Source organism: Condylura cristata, unplaced genomic scaffold (assembly GCF_000260355.1).
Source record: "Condylura cristata isolate star-nosed mole 26May11 unplaced genomic scaffold, ConCri1.0 scaffold00008, whole genome shotgun sequence".
NCBI lineage: Eukaryota > Metazoa > Chordata > Mammalia > Eulipotyphla > Talpidae > Condylura > Condylura cristata.
In genome coordinates, this window is record NW_004567109.1 from 21,341,734 (window position 1) to 21,362,444 (window position 20,711).

A 20,711-nucleotide genomic window follows, 5' to 3' on the forward strand; every position below is an offset into this window, starting at 1 on the left:
ATCTATCTATCTATCTATCTATCTATCTATCTATCTATCTATCTATCTATCTATCTATCTATCTATCTATCTATCTATCTACATTTTAAAAGATTTATTTATTCATACAGAACTAGGGTATAAGCCAGAGTTGCAGGGGTGGTGAGAGGATTCACCAGAGACAGAGTGGGGAGCAGAACAGGCTGACTGATGGAGTTCACTGCTGAGGTTTGGAGTAGCAGGCAGGTCAAGAGAGATCTGCCGCACCATGTGGATCACCTCTGGGGCGGGGATGGAACTCATGCTGATGTGGCTTTATCTTCTTAATGCTGTACTTTAACTCACTGCGCCACTAGGGAGGGCCCTCATATATATATTTTAAGATTTATTTACTTATGCATACAAGAACTGGGGTACAGGACAGAGGTGTGGGTAGGGAAGAGGATCTACCAGAGATGGAGTAGGGAGCAGAACAGGCAGATGTACTGAAATACATTGCTGAAGGGAATCAGCGGGTGAGACAGGAGAGGTCTGCTGCATCATGTGGGTTAGCTCTCTGGCTGGTAGGCCAGGGATCAAATTCTTGCTGCAGTGGCTGGTCTTTAACTCCTTCACCACCAGGAAGGCCCCTGTGCTTTGTATATTAAAGCAGTTGAAGAACACGGAATATTTGATGCATGCTTTTGGTTGTTCAGTGCTTGGGATGTGTAAACAGGTAGCTGCAATCACATTTCTCAATTTTCAGCAATCTATAATTTTCAGATAAATCAGAAACCTACCTCTTTTCTGCATTTTTCATCTGATGTCATTATGTTATGTAGGTGGCAGCTTTCTTGGGCACAGTTGTCTGTATAACTATTCAACACATGAGTCATTATCTGCTTCTATTCTTCTGCCTGAAAATACCATCTCAGAAATGGTGCCATGCTGTTGGTGACTGCAACACTTTACTCATCATATGTATTGCAGCTGCCTTTATGTTATGTTGATGGAATCTACCTGTGCCACAGAAAAGGAGTAAAGCGATGTAGTAGATTGACTCAGACTCAATTCCTCCAAATGGTGTCCCCAGTGAAAAAGATGCCAAGCAAGAATCTGCATAAAACACACGTTTCACATTCTAAGTTTATGATACCTAACTTTTGTTATTGTGTCTGCTTAACTCCTTATCACAGTTACACTTCTGTTTGAGCAAGTGGCCAGTTTAAGTAGATACTAACTTTGAAGAAATTCTGTATTGGCCCCTGGAATGTGACAGTTCAGCATACTACATTGAAAAGGTAGGAACCAAGCCTATTTAGAGCAGAACACCTTAAAGTTAATTCAATTTTACCAAACTTCTGTGTTGGTTCTGCTTTTTTTTTTTTTTTTTGAGTTGTAATTTTCCATGGTTAACACATCTACTAGAACGTAAGCTCCGTGGGGGCAGGGATTTGTGCCTGTTTTGTTCACTCTAGTATTCCTAGCACCTAGAACAGTGTTTGGCACAGATTAGGCACTCTGTTCAAACTAATGTATTGCTTTTGCCATTTATAAATATTTTGTTTCTTAAAAGAAATCTAAGCTTAGCTGAATAATTATTTAATTTTTAAGGAAAGCTATTAATTTTCAGAAAATAAGTTTAAAAATATATTTTAAATCCAGGACTAGTCAGGCAAGCAGGAACCACTGTCAGTCAAACAGAGGGAATTTAAAATAGACTAGGTTGCTGCAAGTACAGAGGGTAAAAGGGTTGGTGAGACAACCCAGAGACTAGCAACACCTGGAGCTGCTATGCCCCTAAGGAAAATAGAAGCTTCTGGTGTCTCCAAAGGCCAGAAGCCTGAGCCATCTGGCATGAGCCAGAAGCCTGGAGAAAATAGCTGTCTGGTGGCAATTGGAACTCAGACAAAGAGGCAGAGAGGTGTGAGGGGAAAAGGGAGAGAGAAAGCACATTACTCTGGCCTCCCCCTCTTCCGGCCCCTTATCCTTATCACTACCTCCCACTGATGGCCCTTACCCAGAAATAAGTTGGCAAGGTGGCCTCGGAGATGTGGTTCCCTCTGATGGAGTAGCAAAAGGACAGGATGTAGGTGGACGCAGGCAAGTGCACTTAAAAATGTCCCCAAATGTAGTTGTTTCTTCTTATAAATAGTTGAATTATTTTAGATCAGAATGGTTTTCAGGCAGATACAACCTGCTTTTAAAGGATTTTTACCTGCTGCTGAAACAATAATTAGTCCCAGGAAGTAATGAACTACTCAGTCATTCATTGCCTATCTAATTAGGACCTGTGAATAGGAAAATTGGCTTCTGTTGGTTATCAAATCAACAGCCTGTTGGCTGCTGCCAGGAGCAAATTATCATTTGGTTACTCAGGATATCGATAAGTTCCCATCCTGTCACTTCTGGGAAGCTTTAGACATGATATATACGGAACTTGTCCAGTTTACAGCTGGATGATTTGAGTCAGTAACTCAGAAGATATACAAAGAAAATTTGAAGATTGCAACTTTAAAACATGCTACAGATTAGTCTTTCCTTAGTTAAGGTAATCATGGTGGGCTTAATTTTCCTGGTGCCACATAGTCTTGTTGGCCTCTCTGACCTACTCTACACCCACCCACCTCATAACTTCAGGTATCTTAGCACTGAGGGTGGGGGTGAGGGAAGGTGAGCTCTAAACTGAACTTGAAAAGAACTTAGTCTTGTAAGGAAGGTCGTTGAACCACTTAAAGGCAAAACTTGAAAAGTATTGCTACTAGTTTCCTCCTTGATTATCAAGTGTCTAATGAATTTTAAGATATAAGTTCAGCACATTCTAGAAGTGCTTTTTTTGTCAATCAGGTCACCTGCCTTTGGGCCCCTGCTACATTAATGGAATTGGTGGAACTAGGCCAGCAAATGATTTCAGTGGTATGTGAATATGTTTGCTTTTTAGGCTGTTATTTTCTACAGAGGCCATGGATAAGGAACCCTTATTGTTTTAGTAAAGTTACCAACTGTGAAAACTGCATAGATTCATTGATTTTTTTCTTTTCTCCAAAAGTTAATTTCCCCTCGGCAGGTATTACTATGATTCACAAATGTAATTAAAATATGATTTAGGCCCTCCCTGGTGGCGCAGCGGGTTAAAGCACAGCCCCGAGAATCTAAAGCCGCTTCCGCATGAGTTCGATTCCCGCCTGCCCCGGAGGTGACCACATGGCGCGGCAGACCTCTCCTGACCCGCCCGCTGCTCCCCTCAGCAGTGTACTTCGTCGATCTGCCTGTTCTGCTCCTCACTCTGTCTCTGGTGAAGCCTCTCGCCGCCCCTGAGCCTCTGACCTGTACCCCAGTTCTGTATGCACAAATAAATAAATCTTTAAAAAAATATATGATTTAGTATTTTAAAAAGCTTATCGGACTGCTTCCCAGGGTACCATACCAGTTCTTTTCAGCCATTTCATTTCAACGTAAGAGGTACATCTATGCATTTTTTAAAAAAAGGCTTTATAGCTGGGGTGCAGGCCAGACGTATGGGAAGTGAGAGGATTCATCAGAAAAAGTGAGGAGCAGAACAGGCAGATCTACTGAAATACACTGCTGAGGGGAGCAGTGGGCGGGGCAGGAGAGGTCTGCTGCTCCAGATTAGCTCCCTGGCTGGGGATCGAATTCAGGCCCTTGGGTGGAAATGCTGAAACTTAACTCATAGGCCACCAAGAAGGCCCATATCTATGCATTTTTGAAGACTCATGTTTAATAATTATAACATATCGGTACTGTATTTGACTTTTACATTTTCCAAACTTTCTCTTTTCCTACCCCTACTCTTCTGGATCCTATATTCCCCCACAGGCTTTGTGGATGTTGGTCCATTGATGGCTGAACTACAGGTCCTTCCCCATTAGAAAACCACAAAGATGAGCCAACTCTGCCTCCAGCTGTGGCCACCCATCAGGTCAGGCTGCCCTGGTGGTTGCTTTCAGTTTGTCCAGCCCTACCCTTACACCTTCATCCTCCCTTGCAGGTGGCCGAAACTTGCTGGGAAAGTGCCACCTTGGTAACATAACACTTTTTAGAAATAGGACTTTATAATTGGCTTTGTTAAATAGTTCTTTGACCATTTGATTGACCATAACCCTCTTCCCCCTATCTCCTATTTGTCTTTTTATCTTTGGGTAATCTGGCTTGCCATATACAGAGAATATAGTTTAATTAGAAAGTGTGGATTTCACAAGCCCATATGGAGAATACCTTTTGATCTTTTTTGTTTTTTAAATTTCGAATCAATGCTTTCAAAATAAAGTTTTTTTTTTAAATTTAAAAAAAAATTATTTTAATTATGTATACAGAACTGGGGTGCAGGCCAGAAGTTCAGGGGCAGTGAGAGGATTCACCAGAGGCAAAGCAGTGAACAGAACATGCCGACTGATGAAGTACACTACTGAGGAGAGCAGCCAGCGGTCAGGAATGGTCTGCCATACCATGTGGGTCACCGTCCTGGCCAGGGATCGAACTTGCACTGAAGCAGCTGTGGGGAGCTTCACAGTGCTTGCTTTAATCCCTTGTGCCACCAGGGAGGACCCTCAAAAAAAATTTTCTTAATCCAAAAAGTAAGAAATGAATCCCTCAGGCTCCATGTCATTTCTCCGAGTCCTTCCACCCCCAAAATATGCAACATTTTCATTTTATGTTGATGTTTTGAAAATAATAGAGCAAGTTCAGGAGGAAAAACCTACTCATCTATAGCTGTCCTAGCAGAGTAATTTGAGAAAATAGAGCAGCTTTTCTTTTCTTAAATAGCCATGCTGTCGTTGTGGCAGTTGTTAGTGATGGAAAGGCCATAAATCCCCCAAACTCTACCTCACTGTTTACGTCTTTATATGTGGGTTTACATATTAATTCTACAACGTTACTTCCTGAAATATACATGAAGTAAATTTGTTTAACTTCTTCCTCTTTTCTTGTCTTACTGGAAAGTCCCCCAGTGTGGATTTAGAACTGAATTCACTAATGCCTTGAGTTAAAAATTTTGTCTTAATAGTGTTTGGATGGTTGTCTTGTTCTTGTGTCTTTAAAAAATAACTCACTGAATTTTCTCTGCGAGCCGGTCATATCTGCTGCAGTATGAAGCTTGTAGGGGAGTGGGCACTGGCATATTTTCCTTCTTGCTGCTTTACCACACAAGCCCTATACAAGGAACAGGAAGGAGAAATCTTTTTCTTACCATGATGCTTTTGTTCAAAGTAACTGTAAATAGCAGAGCTAATGGAAGGCAAATTAAGTGTGATAGCTGATATGAGGAAGAAAAATGAAAAGATTTAGGCTTTTCAGCTGTGTTTCCTGAAAAAGTAGCTTTTTCCTGAAAAAGTAGCTGCTTTGGAACCAGGAACTTTGTCTCTTTACAGGTAAGTATGAGCAGTTTTGTTGAAGGAATTATTTTAGACCAAGGAGAATTTTGAGACATGGTTTTTCTTATAGTGTGAGTGCTGTAAGTTCCAGCTGAGTTCATGTTCCAGCTGTATGTGAGAGAAAGGATGCCTCATTAAATGCAGCATTGGCATCAGGAAGACTCCAAATCAGTTCCTCTGAGCATTCTGACTTGATTCTGAGCCTAGTCTGTGAACAGAAGCAGCTTGACACAACTGACTGAAATCAAGGGTCCATATTGTAGACAAAGTAAAAATAGATGGAGTTTCATAGATGTGTATGTATTTAAGGGGGGAGAAGATTTGTTACCATGGGAACAGACTCCTAGACCAGTTGTATATTGTCTTAGATTTTGGAGGTTGCAGAGGCAGGAGAGTCCTTGTATGCTTATTAACTAACCATCATTTAATGCTTTTATTTTTTAAACAGCAAAAGCTGTTTTCCTCTGACTATGGATATTATTCACACTTAATGATAAATAAATCATTGGAAAGTATGAAAAAAATATGATACAGAAGATATTTCTCATTGTCCTTATCATACCCTATTTTTACTTGTTTATACCATAATTTATATCACTAATGTTTTGTTTAGTATTTCTCATGAGCATTTTTCATGACATTAAAAATATTTAAACACTTATTGTATTCAGTCATTTAAATTTATGTCATGTTTTAAAAAAGGTTTATTTATGCTTACAGAACTGGGGTACAAGCCAGAGGTGCAGAGTGGGGAGTAGAACAGGCAGATTGACGAAGTACACTGCAGAGGGGAGCAGCAGGCTGGTCAGGAAAGGTCTGCCAGGCCATGTGGATCATCTCTGGGGCTAGGGATCGAACTTGCACTGAAGTGAAGGCTAGATTGCAGTGCTGCATCCTAATCTGTTATGCCACCAGAGAGGGTCAGATTTATGTCATTTTTAACTCTTGTCCAATTGTTGGACATTTGGATTTGAGTTCTTTAGTATTAATTATTATTTTTAAAGACTTATTTATGCATACAGAACTGGGATACAGACCAGAGGTGCAGGGGTGGTGAGAGGATTCACCAGAGACAGAGTGGGGAACAGAACAGGCAGGTTGATGAAGTACACAGCTGAGGGGTGCAGCAGGCAAGACAGGAGAGGTCTGCTGCGCCATGTGGGTCACCTCCCTGTCTGGGGATTGAGCTTGTGCTGAAGTGGCTGTGGCTAGCTTTGGAGTGCACCACCAGGGAGGTGCATCAGTATTAATTATTAATGATACCGTGTGATTTTTGTGTTGCTGTTAGGCTTATGGGTTATTTACATGTTCAGCATTGAATAATCACGTGTGTCTGACTTAAGCTATGCTACGTCTATCGACTGACAGATTTCCAGGTAGTAGATCGGGCAAAGCTCTGAAAAATCAGAATTTCCACTGCTAACTTATGTTATGACCTCCCTTTTTTGTATAATCATAATATCAAAATATTTTGAGCAACCATCAGTTTACAACTGGATTGTCTTAGCCTCATAAGGAGGCTGCCTCAGGCAAGCTGCCCGAGGGTGAGAAATTCCTCTGTCCCCTGAGACAAAAGGCAAGCCCCAGGAGAGATAAGACCCCAGGACATAAAGACTCCTGAGACAAAAGGCAAGCCCCAGGAGAGATAAGACCCCAGGACATAAAGACTCCTGGGATGCCTCCTTGGTTTCTTTAAATAAAAAAGCAAACCTCAGATAAGACTCCCAGGGCATAGGGCTCATGGACAAATTTTAACCTTGATTACATCGTGTTTAATACACAACTGTACAACTTTCCCTTAACTTACTCCTTTTTAAAACAAGCACTAACTACTTTCTACTAGCCTTAAATTAGCCACTAGCTATTCTTTAGACAACCACTGATAACACTGCTAACATAATTTATTACTTCCCTAAGACCCCTAATAACCTTTTGCTAAGGAATTCATTCCTTCCCAGATCCCGCTTCCTTTGAGTGATAACTAAATATCTGTACACATGACAATTAGCACAAAAACGTATAATCTAGTATACCATAAAATGTTAAGAGAAAAATGCTTTGTTCCCCTTGAGAACGTTTTATGGCCATCTCTCATTAACTTAGCCTATGCATTATTACAAGTAACTACTTGTTACACAGTATAAAGACCTGCTAGAGGGAATGAGCAGGGAGACTTGCACCCAGCTCTGACTCCCGTGTCTTCCTGGTGCCTGCTTCCCTCCCTCCTTTTGGAGTCTCAGCTCACTGACGCCTTGCCACCTTAGGGTCCTGCCTGTCTGGCCTCCAGAAAACTCGATAGTTGGGGGTGGTCCCCAACATGGGTCTTTAATTTTAAAAAGTTGTCAGTGAATCTTCTAGGTTGAACCCATGTAGAAAGGGCCTTGCTGTTGGCACTATCATATCAGTAGAAAACAGGAGAATCCTCTCTTGACCATAAGGAACAACTTTATGTGACAGGTTAAAGCAAGATAGGCCAAGATAAATTCTTCTGTCACTCACATTTCCACACTATACACTTAATATGTGGGAATCTTGTTGTGCCATTGTCAGCATCTTATTTATTGCTTGTACAGGCCTCCTTCACTTAATTAGTCCATTGAGGAGGTGGCCTAGAATTCCCACCCTGGAAGAAAGGAGATAATAACTCCTGCTTTTGTTGTTGTTGCTGTTAGTGGGGGTTTGCCCTACACTGTCAATTCCAGGGGGAACCGGCACTGTATCCCATGTATACTAGTTCTCTAATGCTCAGTATTTGGTACAGGATGTCTATCTCTCCATCATGAACACTGTTACTTAAAAAGATTATATTCTATTTTGTTCTGTTTGAAAGTCACCTTCATACTTTTAACTCAGGTATTTGAAGATCTGTGACAATCCAAAAAGGCACGTAGGTGAATCTCAGGGTTGCTTTGTGGTAATTTTTGCCATTTCTTTTGTATGCTTCTGCATCGGTGCCATGTTGAAAGCGGGAGCCAGTCATTAAGCTGGTACTCTGCCCTCTCAGTAGGAGATTTTAGTGTGATACATCATCTTGGGGAAAATGTAGCATGGGGTGTGAAACAGGAGGCTGAAATAGCAGTCCTGTAGTTTTTTTGCGGGATGGGAGTAAATATTTAGACACTGTTCTCAGGTGCTCTAGAAATTAATAATAACCTTGGCAGCATTTTTAGAAGCTTTTCTTATACCCTCTGAAATAGGTTTGTTTAATTTGAAGAGCCTTGCTTTGGTTCTTTTGAAGCTGTGATTTTTTTCCTAGACACCTGCCCTGGCTTCCTTTTGAAGGCTCTTTCTATCCACATGGCTGGCATCTTTGTCCCACACCTTTACACCACATTTTCTGACCTGTCACCCAATTCTGAAACAACTAAGTTTTAAGACATAGTTGCTAATGTTTTCTTTCTCAAAGGGCTCAAAGCAACTTTTGCTTTCCTCCCTAAACCAGAACTGTGTTGATGATAAATATTCAGATGCCACTAAACCAACTATCTGTACTTTGATCCCAAATTTCTCTGTTCTGCTGTTTCCTTAGAAATGAAAGTTCTCTAGCTTATCTCATCCTGATTCAATTAAAATGTTCCTTTTTTTTTTTTGTCTGTTTACCATTGATGGGGGCTCCTCTAATGTGCTAGGAAAGCTCTGCACTCTGTCGTGGGAAGAAGTTCACGTCTGAGGTTTTGTGTAAGGCTGACTGGCTGACTCAGGTTTTGTGTAAAACTTTGGGTGAAAGACAGGTGCTTCTGTTTAAACATTCCCTTCACATATCCTGCCTGGCCTCTTATTCTTAAAATCTAATGTGTTACTGCTTCACTTCTAGGCTTCCTTTGAGGAAGAGGAATATGGATGGGACAGTATATGAATAAATCTTCATGTGCAATCCTAGATGGAGGGCTTCCCAATAGCAGAGGGAATTGTACTGTGTAATAGAAAGGAACACCAAGAGAACAAGATTATCTCTTTAGTAACCATTTTTCTAGCACCTATTAATGTGTAACATACATTTGGGTTGTATAGAGATGATTTAATTCCAGACCAGCTAGCAGTTTCTTCTATGAACTTGGGTAAATGACTTGATCTCCTTGAGCCTTAGTTTCCCTAACTGCTTAGATTAAATCATCCTTGAAGTTTTTTTCCAACTTTGGAATTTTGTGTCTAAATGTTTATCTGTTTGTTACAGAACAAAAGAAGAGGCTTTTCCATAGAGTTGTCATATCCTACAGGTCCCAAAATAAAGAGTTTCAACATGGTTCCTTTAGAACAGAGCATCTCAGTTTCAGCAGTGTTGACATTTGGATACTTCCTTTTTAAGGACTTGTACTGTGCATTATAGGCTGCTTAGCAGCCTCCCAGGCCTTCCCTACTAGATGCCAGCAACTATCAATTAAAAAATGTCTCCAGCTATTGACATTGCCTCTGGAGGAGAAATTACTTTATTGAGAAACTGCTGGTAGAAGAGTGGTATGACTCGAATATGGGCTATTCTTAATATTCATTTCATATTGTTCCTCTTCTGCTTATTACTTATCTTAGGACTTGAGGATGAAGCACGAGCTCATTGGTCAGTGGCTATAACATCCTTTAGTAGCTTAAAATAAACATCCCCTACAGTGGGTGGGCTCATTTTACATCTTCAGTATATTTTTCAGAATAGGTATAGATATTGGTTGTTTCAAAGAGGAAGTTAAGGCTTTAACCTAAAATAGTGTAAAGAACTTAATATCCCCAAAGGGTAAAGACTTGGTTCTAGTGAACCAAGGTAGTTTCTGTTTCCTGAAGAGAGGTCATGAATGATAGGAAGTTAGATGAGGGTATCAAGTTTTGAAATATCAGTTTCATCTGTTACAGGTAGACTTCAGTAGACTTGGAAATAATTGCCTAGCTTTTAGCCTAGCAATTCCTCCTACACACCTCTCTCCAGCCTGCTGTTAGCTGTTGAGGTAGTCAGTGAACTGTATTAGATCGCTTATGAGATCTAGTTTTTATACTTGCTATGTTTATTATAAATTTCAGTTTAGAATAAATCCCAGTGCCATCTTTTCTTTATCTCTTTTAAGTTTTGAGTGGATCAGGCTCAGAAAGACACTGCCTGGGGTAAAGCATGTTCTGTGAGCATCTTCTTGGGGTGCTTTGGGTTCTCAAAGCCATGACTGAGACACTCGGGCCTGTGTCAGCCCCTGCCTCAGTCCTGGAAGGCTCGGTGTTCTATTCCAGCTGAGCCTTTGCTGGAGTAATTGGCCACATGGAGCCTTCAAGCCAAACAATTGTTTGTTCTGAGATAGTCTTGCTGTTTAGCTTCTAATGAAATAATGTCCTTCCTGCCCCCAATGAAAACTGCTATTTTTTATCTGCTCCCTCCCCTTTTCAGCGAAATCATGTCTCAGCCACCACTCTTCTAGTTTATTTATAGGTGCTTTAAGTGGGGTCTTTCTATGAAGGAAATTGGCTAAAGCCAAAATATCATAGGCTAACCAGGAGACAGGGAACATTAAGGATGCCCTTTCCCCTAACTTCCTGTGTAGGATATTCAAGTTACCCTTGTGATTTTCTGACCAACCAATGATTTAAGCCTCAAGCCCATACAAAAACAAATGCTCTCAGTAGGGTTTTTTTTTTTTAAATAATCTAAATTAAGTGGTTGTTACCTAAAGGTGTTCACAAAAATAAACAAGAACAAAAATGTAACTCAACAGCAGAACAACTCTAGATGATTCTATAGAAGAACAGCAGTGTACTGTGGGAGTACGAATATGAAGGCGAAAAGACTGGTAGAAAAAGTAGAAAGAACAGTATTTTCACAAAGTTATGTTTTGCAAAAAGTAGTAACCCTTGTAAAGTTATGGAGGAGAGATCTTAGACTAGAAAAGTGTAAGTAGTCCAGTTTCCTTCTTGGCCCTCCAAAATATGAACTTAGGAAGGAAAATTCACAAAAAGATGAAAAGTTGCCCAGGAAGCTGCTGTGTGTCCTGCTTCTTCCCACTTTGGGTTGTTTCTCCTGCATTATCAGTTCTTCGTCTCTTACTGCCTCTGTTCTGAAGCTTTGGCTTCATACATAAAGACAAATAACTTTCTTTGATTCTTTCCTCCTAACCCTGCTAAAGAGTGTTTAGAATTTTGGGTACAAAGAGAGGACAAAACAAAAAAGGATGTCATCACAAACTATGCAAAACTAAAAACATCACCCTTTCAGGTTTAATTGCTAATCCTACCTAGGATTGTTCCCCATCCATGTGCTGCATCATAACCCTGAGAGCTCTGTGCCTTGACTCTGTCACTTCTTGGTTACGTTGCTTGGTTTCTTTTTCCTCAGCACCAGGGCCTCCTCCTTCATGTGAAAGGAGTTGTGTAATGGCCCACTACCCTGAGTGTTCTCCAGAGAACTTGACCTTGAGATAAAGGCCAAATTGGTCATGTGCTGCTGCTCACTTAGGGCTTTTAGTCATTTCTCAGCAGATAGGCACCCAGGCCTCTTCCTGACTTTATTGGCCTGATAAGAGACTGCATCTTCTAGGTGAAACCCAAGGTCTTCTAGAAGGAGTGGGGCTTTCCACTTGGAGGCCCCAGCGGAGTGTATATCATAGATTTTATAACAGTGTCTCATAGGAGCATTTATTTAACAAGAATTATGTACATATTGGTTTGTAGAAGGAAAAACTTATTTTGACTGAATAAGATTTCAAAACATTTACACGGCAAAGCATATTCTCAACAAATTGAAGAGAAATTTAGGAATTCAAAAACAAATCATTGTGAAATGTCAGTTCCCCTAACTTGATAAATGAATTTAGGGCTGAGTTAATCAAAATATTACTAAGTTTACCTAGGAGTGCTGTTTAATTTTTGCTTTGCATTATTTCTAACCAGTCAAAATCTATTCAGACAAGTGTTATTTTTATAGGTTTTTCTTAGTAGTTCATTGCATATCCTGTCTTGTTTCAAATGTTTTCACATGTTCCTGTCAAACTTCAATTAATGGCTTAAGTGATAGTGGAGGTTTTATATCAGTCAAATATAATAGCTAAAATGGCCGATTCTAAACAACCAACAAAGTGGAAATAATGTGTTAATAAGCATTACATTAAACAGCATTTTAGGAATTGAAATAAGAGCAAGGATTAACATCAATTAACTAGTGACCCTTAACTCAAAAGAGAGAAATCAAAATTACTTTTAAACAGGTAAATACCCTGTTATGGTTGTGGATGTTCAGGGGGCAGCTGCTATGAAAGCAAAATCAAACCTGCTTGTAACCCTGAGTACAGGTCCTTCAGCACTAACAGTTTAACCCTGTTAAACCCTGATGGAACATGATGGAGAGTGATGCCATGACCCTGTCAGGCCTCTGCTGAATATCGGGGTCCAAAGAGCCACTTGGAGAAAGCAGAAATTTAAACTGTCCACATCTGCAAACTCTGTTAGGAATTTTGTTTGTTGTGACCTTTTCCTTCTTAGTTCATTGAACTTCCAGTTGACAGAGATACAAACCATCATTGTTGATCTTTTTTTCCCCCATTGAATATGATCCATCATTGATAGAAGAACAATCTATGTTTCCAGTTCCTTAGATCTTTGCCATCTGTTTATGGGTGTTGCATTTCTGGTGTGCACCACTGATGTTTTTGTATACTTTGGGAAGTTTCTTCATTTCTAAGAAGTAAATTCCCCCCCTTGATTACTTTTTTCTTAAGTTCTATTTATATTCTTGATATAGTTCAGTCAATATTTGAAGTTCAGTGGAAACTTTTGAATCTCATTTAGAAACTATGAATATTCAAACTAGGAAGATCTTTGCTAAATTTGCAAATTTCTCATTTGATCTTTATGCTCTTCCATTTGATTTTCTTCACATAATTTTTAAAATGCTCCTTATTTGTCTCTTAAATCTTTTTAAGGGAACATGTCAATACATTGCTGAGTTTCTTTGAATTAACTTTTGACTCATAGTCTAGGTGGTCTCCATTTTCGGATTCATTCTTTTTGTCTAATCCCTAATTGCCATCATTTATTTAATCTTCTTGTAGGAGAGCAGGAAAATTTCTTACCTCTAGCACAGTTTTTAATCATAGAATTTTTTTTTTAAAAAACTGTCTCTGTTTATCATTTTCAACCTACTTCATTTAAATTTTTAAACATTTCATGAAAATTTATGTAAGGTACCCCCTCCCCACTCCCCGCACCCCCATAAGCTCTCACTTATGTCACTTCTTGGGAAAGCAGATATAGTTTTTTCCTGAAGGTGAACGTTTTCAGCCATACCATCATTCTTTCTTACACTTGAAAATTGTTCTGCTTCCTTCTAAGATGGTTTTAATGTGTTTTGGGCAGCAGACACTAGGGATTGGAGGATTTTGACGTATCTTTCAGTGATCGTGTCTGTGTTGAAGTAGAGCTGTCATGTCTCCATGAAATGAAATGAAAGTTAGGTGTATGTTGGTGGTGTCCTGAGATCAGCTTCCAGCGGGAATGTGGGAGGACTTCCTTACACTGACAAGTCGTTTATTAACTCCAGCCAGGTCTCTAAGAATTTAGCTCAATTCTGACTATTTATCCAGAGATAGTGTCAGATTACACAGATGAAGGGCTCAGTCTCCCAAACCATCTTCCATTTCAGATGCTGGCCACCCCAGGCAAAACAAACAAACAAACAAACAAACAAACAAACAAAAAACAAACAACATACTATAGACAGAAGTTCTGGCTCTACTTACAGAGCTGCCTCAATAAATCACCTGGCTGTGTAGAAGTCCCCACATCCCACCTCCTCAGACTTCAGGTTTCTATTTCAAGCAAGAATATTATTGTGCTTCTGACTGCCTAACTATATGTAAATCAGAGGTTCCTAGTACACCCTCCTCAGATTTGATTCATTTGCTAGAGTAGCACTAGAATTCAGGAAACCTATTTGCTCACTAGGTGACTGATGTATTACAAAGAATACAAATCAATAGACATATGAAAGAGATGTAAAGGACAGGTATGGGGAAGTGGTATGGAGTTCCTCTGTCCTTTCTGCATACACAGTTCTCCCCAAATTCTGTGTTCACCAGCCCAATAGCTTTGTGAAAACCTCTCCTTTTGAATTTCATCAGACAGGCATAATTGGTTAAGCCATTGGCCACTGAACTATTCCTCTTCACTCTCCCCTTCCTGGAATTAGGAGGTGGAGTGGGTGGGGTACTAGAAGTTCCAACCCCTGATCTTACTGGTTTCTCTGGCAATAAGCTTCCAACTTCAGATGCTTCTCAAAGGCTACCTCATTAACATGGCAAAACTCACCTTTATCATTCACATCACTTGGGAAATTCCAGGGACTTTTGGAAGTTGTAAACTAGGAACCGTGGACAAAGACCAAATATGTATGAAAAGTAGATCTTGTTCCTCTGAATGACCAAATATATCTATAAATCACAATATTGCAAGGGAGTTTACTTTTCTGATAAAATCTGTGTATTCAGGTGATAAGTGGACTTGTTCAGATTTGTATTAAGGTTTGCCATATTTAATGTTTATGACATCACAGTGTTGGAGCCGCTGGAAGAAAGCAGTCAGGCAATGTGGAGACAGAGATTCAAGATTTAATTTGGGCTTCAGAATACCGGCCAGCCGGGACCAACACCCTCTAGAGAGTGTGGCCCGGAGCAGTTACAGAAACCAGTTTTTATACACTACAGGCAAGGAAACCAAACTTAGTTGTTGCAGTGGGCCCTAGGATCATATGATCCGATCATATGACCCATATCCTGGTCCTGTTGAAGACGGTAATCAATTTAATCAATTTCACAAGTTTTCTTCCTTTTACAGCAAAGTTATTTTGGGAATTTCCTATCTCAGCAAACAGCTAGCAGGATACAGAAGCAGAAAAGGCAGCTAGCACAAAATGGCGGTAGCCTGGTTCCATACAGGTCCAACAGGGCTGGCCCCCACTGGGAGCGGCAGCTTGCATAATCAGTTTAACCTCACCAACCTTGTGAGATTCTTCAGCCTGAGCAGAAAATCTTTTAGCGAGCTCTTTTCCTGTCATTAAAATATATTTATTATTAAAAAAAAATCATAGTAGCACATAATAGGAATTCCCAGGGAAACCCCAAGAGATTTGGACCTTGTCTCAAGCTTTCAGATAGCACCACCAAGAGCAGTGCACAGCTATTCCAAGACTGACTGGAGAGACATGTTTGTCACAGCCAGGAGGCCCTCTGTTTGAAATAGGACTCTCTGTGCCCAGGAGTCCTGCTGATGGCATCCTATCCCCATATGTCTGGATGTGTATGGGTAGGATTCACCCTCTCAGGTTTCACCATGTGGCTAGGACATAGTAGCTGGTATCTGTACACTCAGTTTTTTTTTTTTTTTTAAGATTTATTTATTTATTCGTACAGAACTGGGGTATAGGCCAGAGATGCAGAGGGTGAGAGGCTTCACCAGAGACAGAGTGGGGAGCAGAACAGGCAGATTGACAAAGTACACTGCTGAGGGGGGAGCAGTGGGCGGGTCAGGAGAGGTCTGCCACGCCATGTGGATCTCCTCCGGGGCAGGCGGGGATCGAACTCATGTGGAAGTGGCTTAAGCTTCTTAGTGCTGTGCTTTAACCCGCTGCGCCACCAGGGAGGGCCGTGTACACTCAGTTTTAAGGGGAAATGAATGGTATGTAGAAGTGGGAAGAGGAGCAATAAGAATTGATTCTCGAAGGGCCCAGATCACAGAAGAATTGAAGCCACACTATAAGTTTGAGTTCAGTTCACCGAGTGGCCACTTAAATATCTTTGAATGGGGCAGTAATATAATCAGGGTATACGTTGGTAGAATATCCTTTTTGGACTCCAGGTCCTGGTCCTAAACCAGGACCCCACACTTTCCTTCCTGAAGTATTCTGGGGTATAGAGGTTGTAATAGTAGTATAGGATGATTGGCTTGGTAGTGCTTAATTACCAAAAGATCACCTAAATATACACTAGTTACTATCCACTGTGGGTAAGGACAGGGAGAGTTGTAGCCTAACCTACAATTAATGTGTATCTACTAGTAACAAAGGCAGAAAATAAGACTGGTATCTTATAAAGCTAAACTTACTGAAAGTAACTGTCCTTCCTTCCTTCTTTGCTGAGTAGTTTAATGAATTTTGGAGATAATTATTCAAAGTAAGGATATTAATTCAGAAAAGTGAATAGACTTGCCTATAGTCACACAGTTGATTTGTGGCACAGCCTAGATGACTTTAACATAACATACCTTTAACTGTAAATAGGTGGCCAGTAAATAACATGAGCTGTGAGCAGACATGGTACTGTATTAATTTAGAACAAGTACTGTTTTCACTAGGGTTGAAAGGAAATGAATAGCCAGTGTACAGCAGCTAGGAAAGCTGCTGCCCTCATCTGTAGATAGGTCTTTTTTGAACCCCTGGGCTTGACTGTTTTAGTGCTTTGGACTTACTCCTTTTTGTAGGCTCATTTTCATTCATTCTTTTTTTTTTTTTTTTAATTATTTATGTGTACAAGAACTGGGTACAGGCCAGAAGAGTAGGGGTGAGAGAATTCACCAGAGACAGAGTGGGGAGCAGAACAGGCAGATTGACTGAAATACTGAGGGGAGCAGTGGACATGTCAGGAGTGGTCTGCTGCGCCATGTGGGTCAGCTTCCTGACTGACCAAAGCCTACTGCGGTGGCTGTGGACAGCTTCATAGTGCTGTGTCTTAGCCCCTTGCATCCCTGGGAGGATCCTGTAGGCTCATTTTCAGTTGTGTTTGTTTGTGGTCCAACCTTGTATAGACTGAACAAAGTCAAGACAGGTCGTTGTCTGTAAGATGGTTGACTAGAAAAAGATGAAGTTTGTCTCCTTCCTTTCTTCCACTGGCCCCCATTCTGCTTCTCTAGTGATTTTCCGGTGTTACAAACTTAATGTCTTTAGAGAAAAACCATTCTAAGTTGACTGCTAAAATAGGTATAGCTTTAGACAAATAATTTTATCAGTGAATGCTCAGCAGTATTCTACTTCACTAATCTTTTTCTGGTTATCTGCAGAAGGATAGTGTTGCTTTGCTTCATATCCATTGATGTCCTAGCAATCTGATTGCTAGATCTGCTCTATCATTTATCTTAAGTTTTAAGTTGTCTCAACCAGGCTTGTATTTGGGTTGAGTATATGACTAACTGCTCTTGACTGTTGCAATTCCCAAGCCTCTATCTTTATCTTGCATACTTCCCATATGAAAGGAGAATAAAACAGTTACCAGGAGGTAAAGATGGTTAAGAAAGCAGACCAGTGGGACGCTGTATAGGGAAAGCCTCTCTTAATAATCAGTGCCATCTAGCAATAGAACTGATTACCTTTTACAATGACACTTAACTGACTTAGCACTTGTAGAAGACTCTATTCAATGGGAAGTGAGACTCAATACCTTCTAAAGTTCTTAACACCTCTGGTTTTCTAAATTGAAATTTCTTGGCATAGTACCTGTATTTTCTGATCAATCTCAGAAATGTTCCTGTTTATCTTGTCTCAGATTATTACAAAAGCTTAAACTTCTGCTTTCTTAAGACAAATAAATGTGTACAGTCTCTTTGACAAAGGAAACAGCTTTCTTGCAAGATGTCCTGGATGAGAAGGACTTCTCTTGTAGAGCATTCTGAGGGCAGAGGTTGATTGCGTAAGTCCTTATTTTGGTTTCATGGTTCCTTAAAATGTTTGTACTTACAGAAGTTCAAAGTTACACTTATTGCTATTTTGTTTGAGTTAGGAAACTAGATGAAACTAGGTGAGAATAGCCTGATAAACATACCTCTCAGCCGCTTTACTTAGTATTCCCAAGATGGCCCTGTTGTTTCTATGTATTCTTCTCTGTAGTGGATTGGGGGACAATGGAATATAATGAGTGTAGTAGAAGTTACTTGCATTATATTTGTGCTCAAAACAAACTCTGCTTCTTCTTTTACCCCCAAAGTTTGTGTTGGAGCTTATGACAGGCCAAATCAAACAGAATTAACCTCTTTTTTTTATTTTTTAAAGATTTATTTATTTATACATACATGAACTGGGATATAGGCCAGAGCTGCAGAGGTTGAGATGATTCACCAGAGACAGAGTGGAGAGCAGAACAGGCAGATGTACTGAAATAGACTGCTGAGGGGAGCAGCGGGCAAAACAGGAGAGGTTTGCTGCGTTATGTGGGTCAGCTCCCAGGCCTGGGATGGAACTTGTGCTGCAGTGGCTGCAGATAGCTTCATAGTGCTAAGACTTAACCCCTTGTGCCACCAGGGAGGCCCCACATGCTAACTTTTGTTTCCATTTCTAATCCTATATAACTTAGATCTTAACCAGAGTTTCCTGAGCTATAATTTAAAATACATGTAGAGCATCCTAAGAAAACTCACCTACATCTGTTTAGGTTTTCCACTACCTGAAAGGAGTATGTGAATCATGTGTGTGTTTATTAACTCTGTGGCAATGAATCATATGTGTGTTTATTAACTCTGTGGCACACCTACTGTGCAAAACTATCAAGGTATTTGAAGGCACTGACGGTCACTTCAGAAGATAAACCTGAACCTATGAAGGTAATAGTAGTTTGAAGATATTGGGATAAAATTTCAGCCAGAGAACACCACCTGGTGGCTTTAAAGGAGATTTGAACCTTCTGTGACCTGTGATATATGACATAGCATATGAGTGATTTATAGTATATGACTAATGTTGTCAAAAAATCACATTCTCATTTATAACGACTCACGTTTCTAAAACTAATTTTCTGTCATACTACCCCTTCATTAAAACTGCTCTCAAAACCTGCAGACCAACCAGTTGTGCCTGGCAGAACTTGTATCCCTTGGTATAAATACATGTCATATTTATCTTTATAGAAATTCAGGTAGTGTGTCTTGCACCCTCTAACTAGTTTCATGCTTATTTTATGTGGTAAATTTCTGCATAGTGGAATGGTGGAGAAGGAGCTTTTAGTAATTTTTCAGTCTTTGGCAGGTATTACATAAAAAGTAAGTCAGTTTTTTTCCTGTATAAGAATTATGAAAAGGAGTTTGATAACTTTGCAGAGTAATCATTAGGGCGCGCAAAACTGGCAAGGAATAGGAGGTTATGTAACAGTTTTTTATTAAAATTCATATCTGCAGTTTCTTCTTTATGAACTAGGTATCTTTATTATTTGACAGTCTTGAGTCTGGACCATTGTGTAGATGGGTAAAGTAGGGACATCAGTCCAAGGGGAAAGGATCCTATGAAGTCAACCTGGATGCATATTTTATAGGCCTATGGGGAGGGAAGGACAAACAAAGTCTTACATTTCAGGTGGAGTCTGAGGCTGCCATGGCCTGTCTGTATCTCTTTTCTCAGCAGGGGAACTGAATCCAGGGGCTGCCACCATTGACAAGATTCTTGGGGGCAGGGGGGTGGGCATTCATGTGAGGTACTGAGCAGCAGCTTTGCAGTTGTTCTCCAATAATGTTGAGTGACAGTACTGTAGCACCTGCATTTCGGCACTCATTTATCAGACTCTAAAAAGCTACTCTGTACACAAATACCTCACATATTGTATGATTCTATTTACATAGAATATCCTGAATTGGCAAATCTGTAGAGACAGAAAGTGGATTTGTGGTCATCATGGGCTACAGGGAAGGAAGTGGGTAGTGCCAGCTAATGGGTTTTGTTTCTTTTGGGGGTGATGGAAATGTCCTGAAATTAGTTAGTGGTTGATGGTTGCTTAACTCTGTGACTATACTGAAAGCCACTGTATTGTATACTTAAAAATTTTAAACTGAAAAAAAAAAAAAAAAACTAACGAGAAGGTGATTATGGTAACAATTTTGTCTCTTTTAGTGTCTTGATAAAATGTTGCCTCGTAATCTAAATATTCCAGTTTGGGCATTGAATGCTGTTTTAATTTACACTTTATTGCCCTGTTCCTGATCTTCACAGGACCACGATGGGCCTCCTGGAACATTGGTGTGTTCATCTGCATTCGATGTGCTGGAATCCACAGGAATCTGGGGGTGCACATATCAAGGGTAAAATCAGTTAACCTCGACCAGTGGACTCAAGAGCAGATTCAGGTATTTAACTTAGCTTGAGTGAGTTGACTGATCCCTTATTTCTACATGATGCCTCCACATGAATTACAGTAATTATAGAAAGAACAAGCTATTCTGCACAAAGTGCAAATAAAGAAAAGCTTAGTTGTCATTTATGTTGAATGCTCATACCTTACTAGAGAAATTTTTAATCTTTCTAATTAAGATTCAGGTTATTCTACCTATATATATATATATTTTTTTTAAGTTTATTTTTACATCATTTTGCACATTTTTTTTTCATCTCCATTGTAATCCCCACGGGTTTCCCATCACCAAATCACCCCT

At 40.1% G+C, this 20,711-nt stretch overlaps 1 protein-coding gene across 2 annotated transcripts in view; it reads left to right on the plus strand.

The window, feature by feature from the left end:
• The window catches only part of SMAP2 (small ArfGAP2), a 41,475-nt gene that overhangs the window by 6,203 nt on the left and 14,561 nt on the right, over window positions 1–20,711 (plus strand). For both annotated transcript variants that reach the window (XM_012722662.1, XM_004678848.1), the window contains exon 2: window positions 20,272–20,405. In XM_012722662.1, coding sequence (XP_012578116.1) covers window positions 20,272–20,405 — 134 coding nt within the window. The remainder of the gene's footprint in view (window positions 1–20,271; window positions 20,406–20,711) is intronic.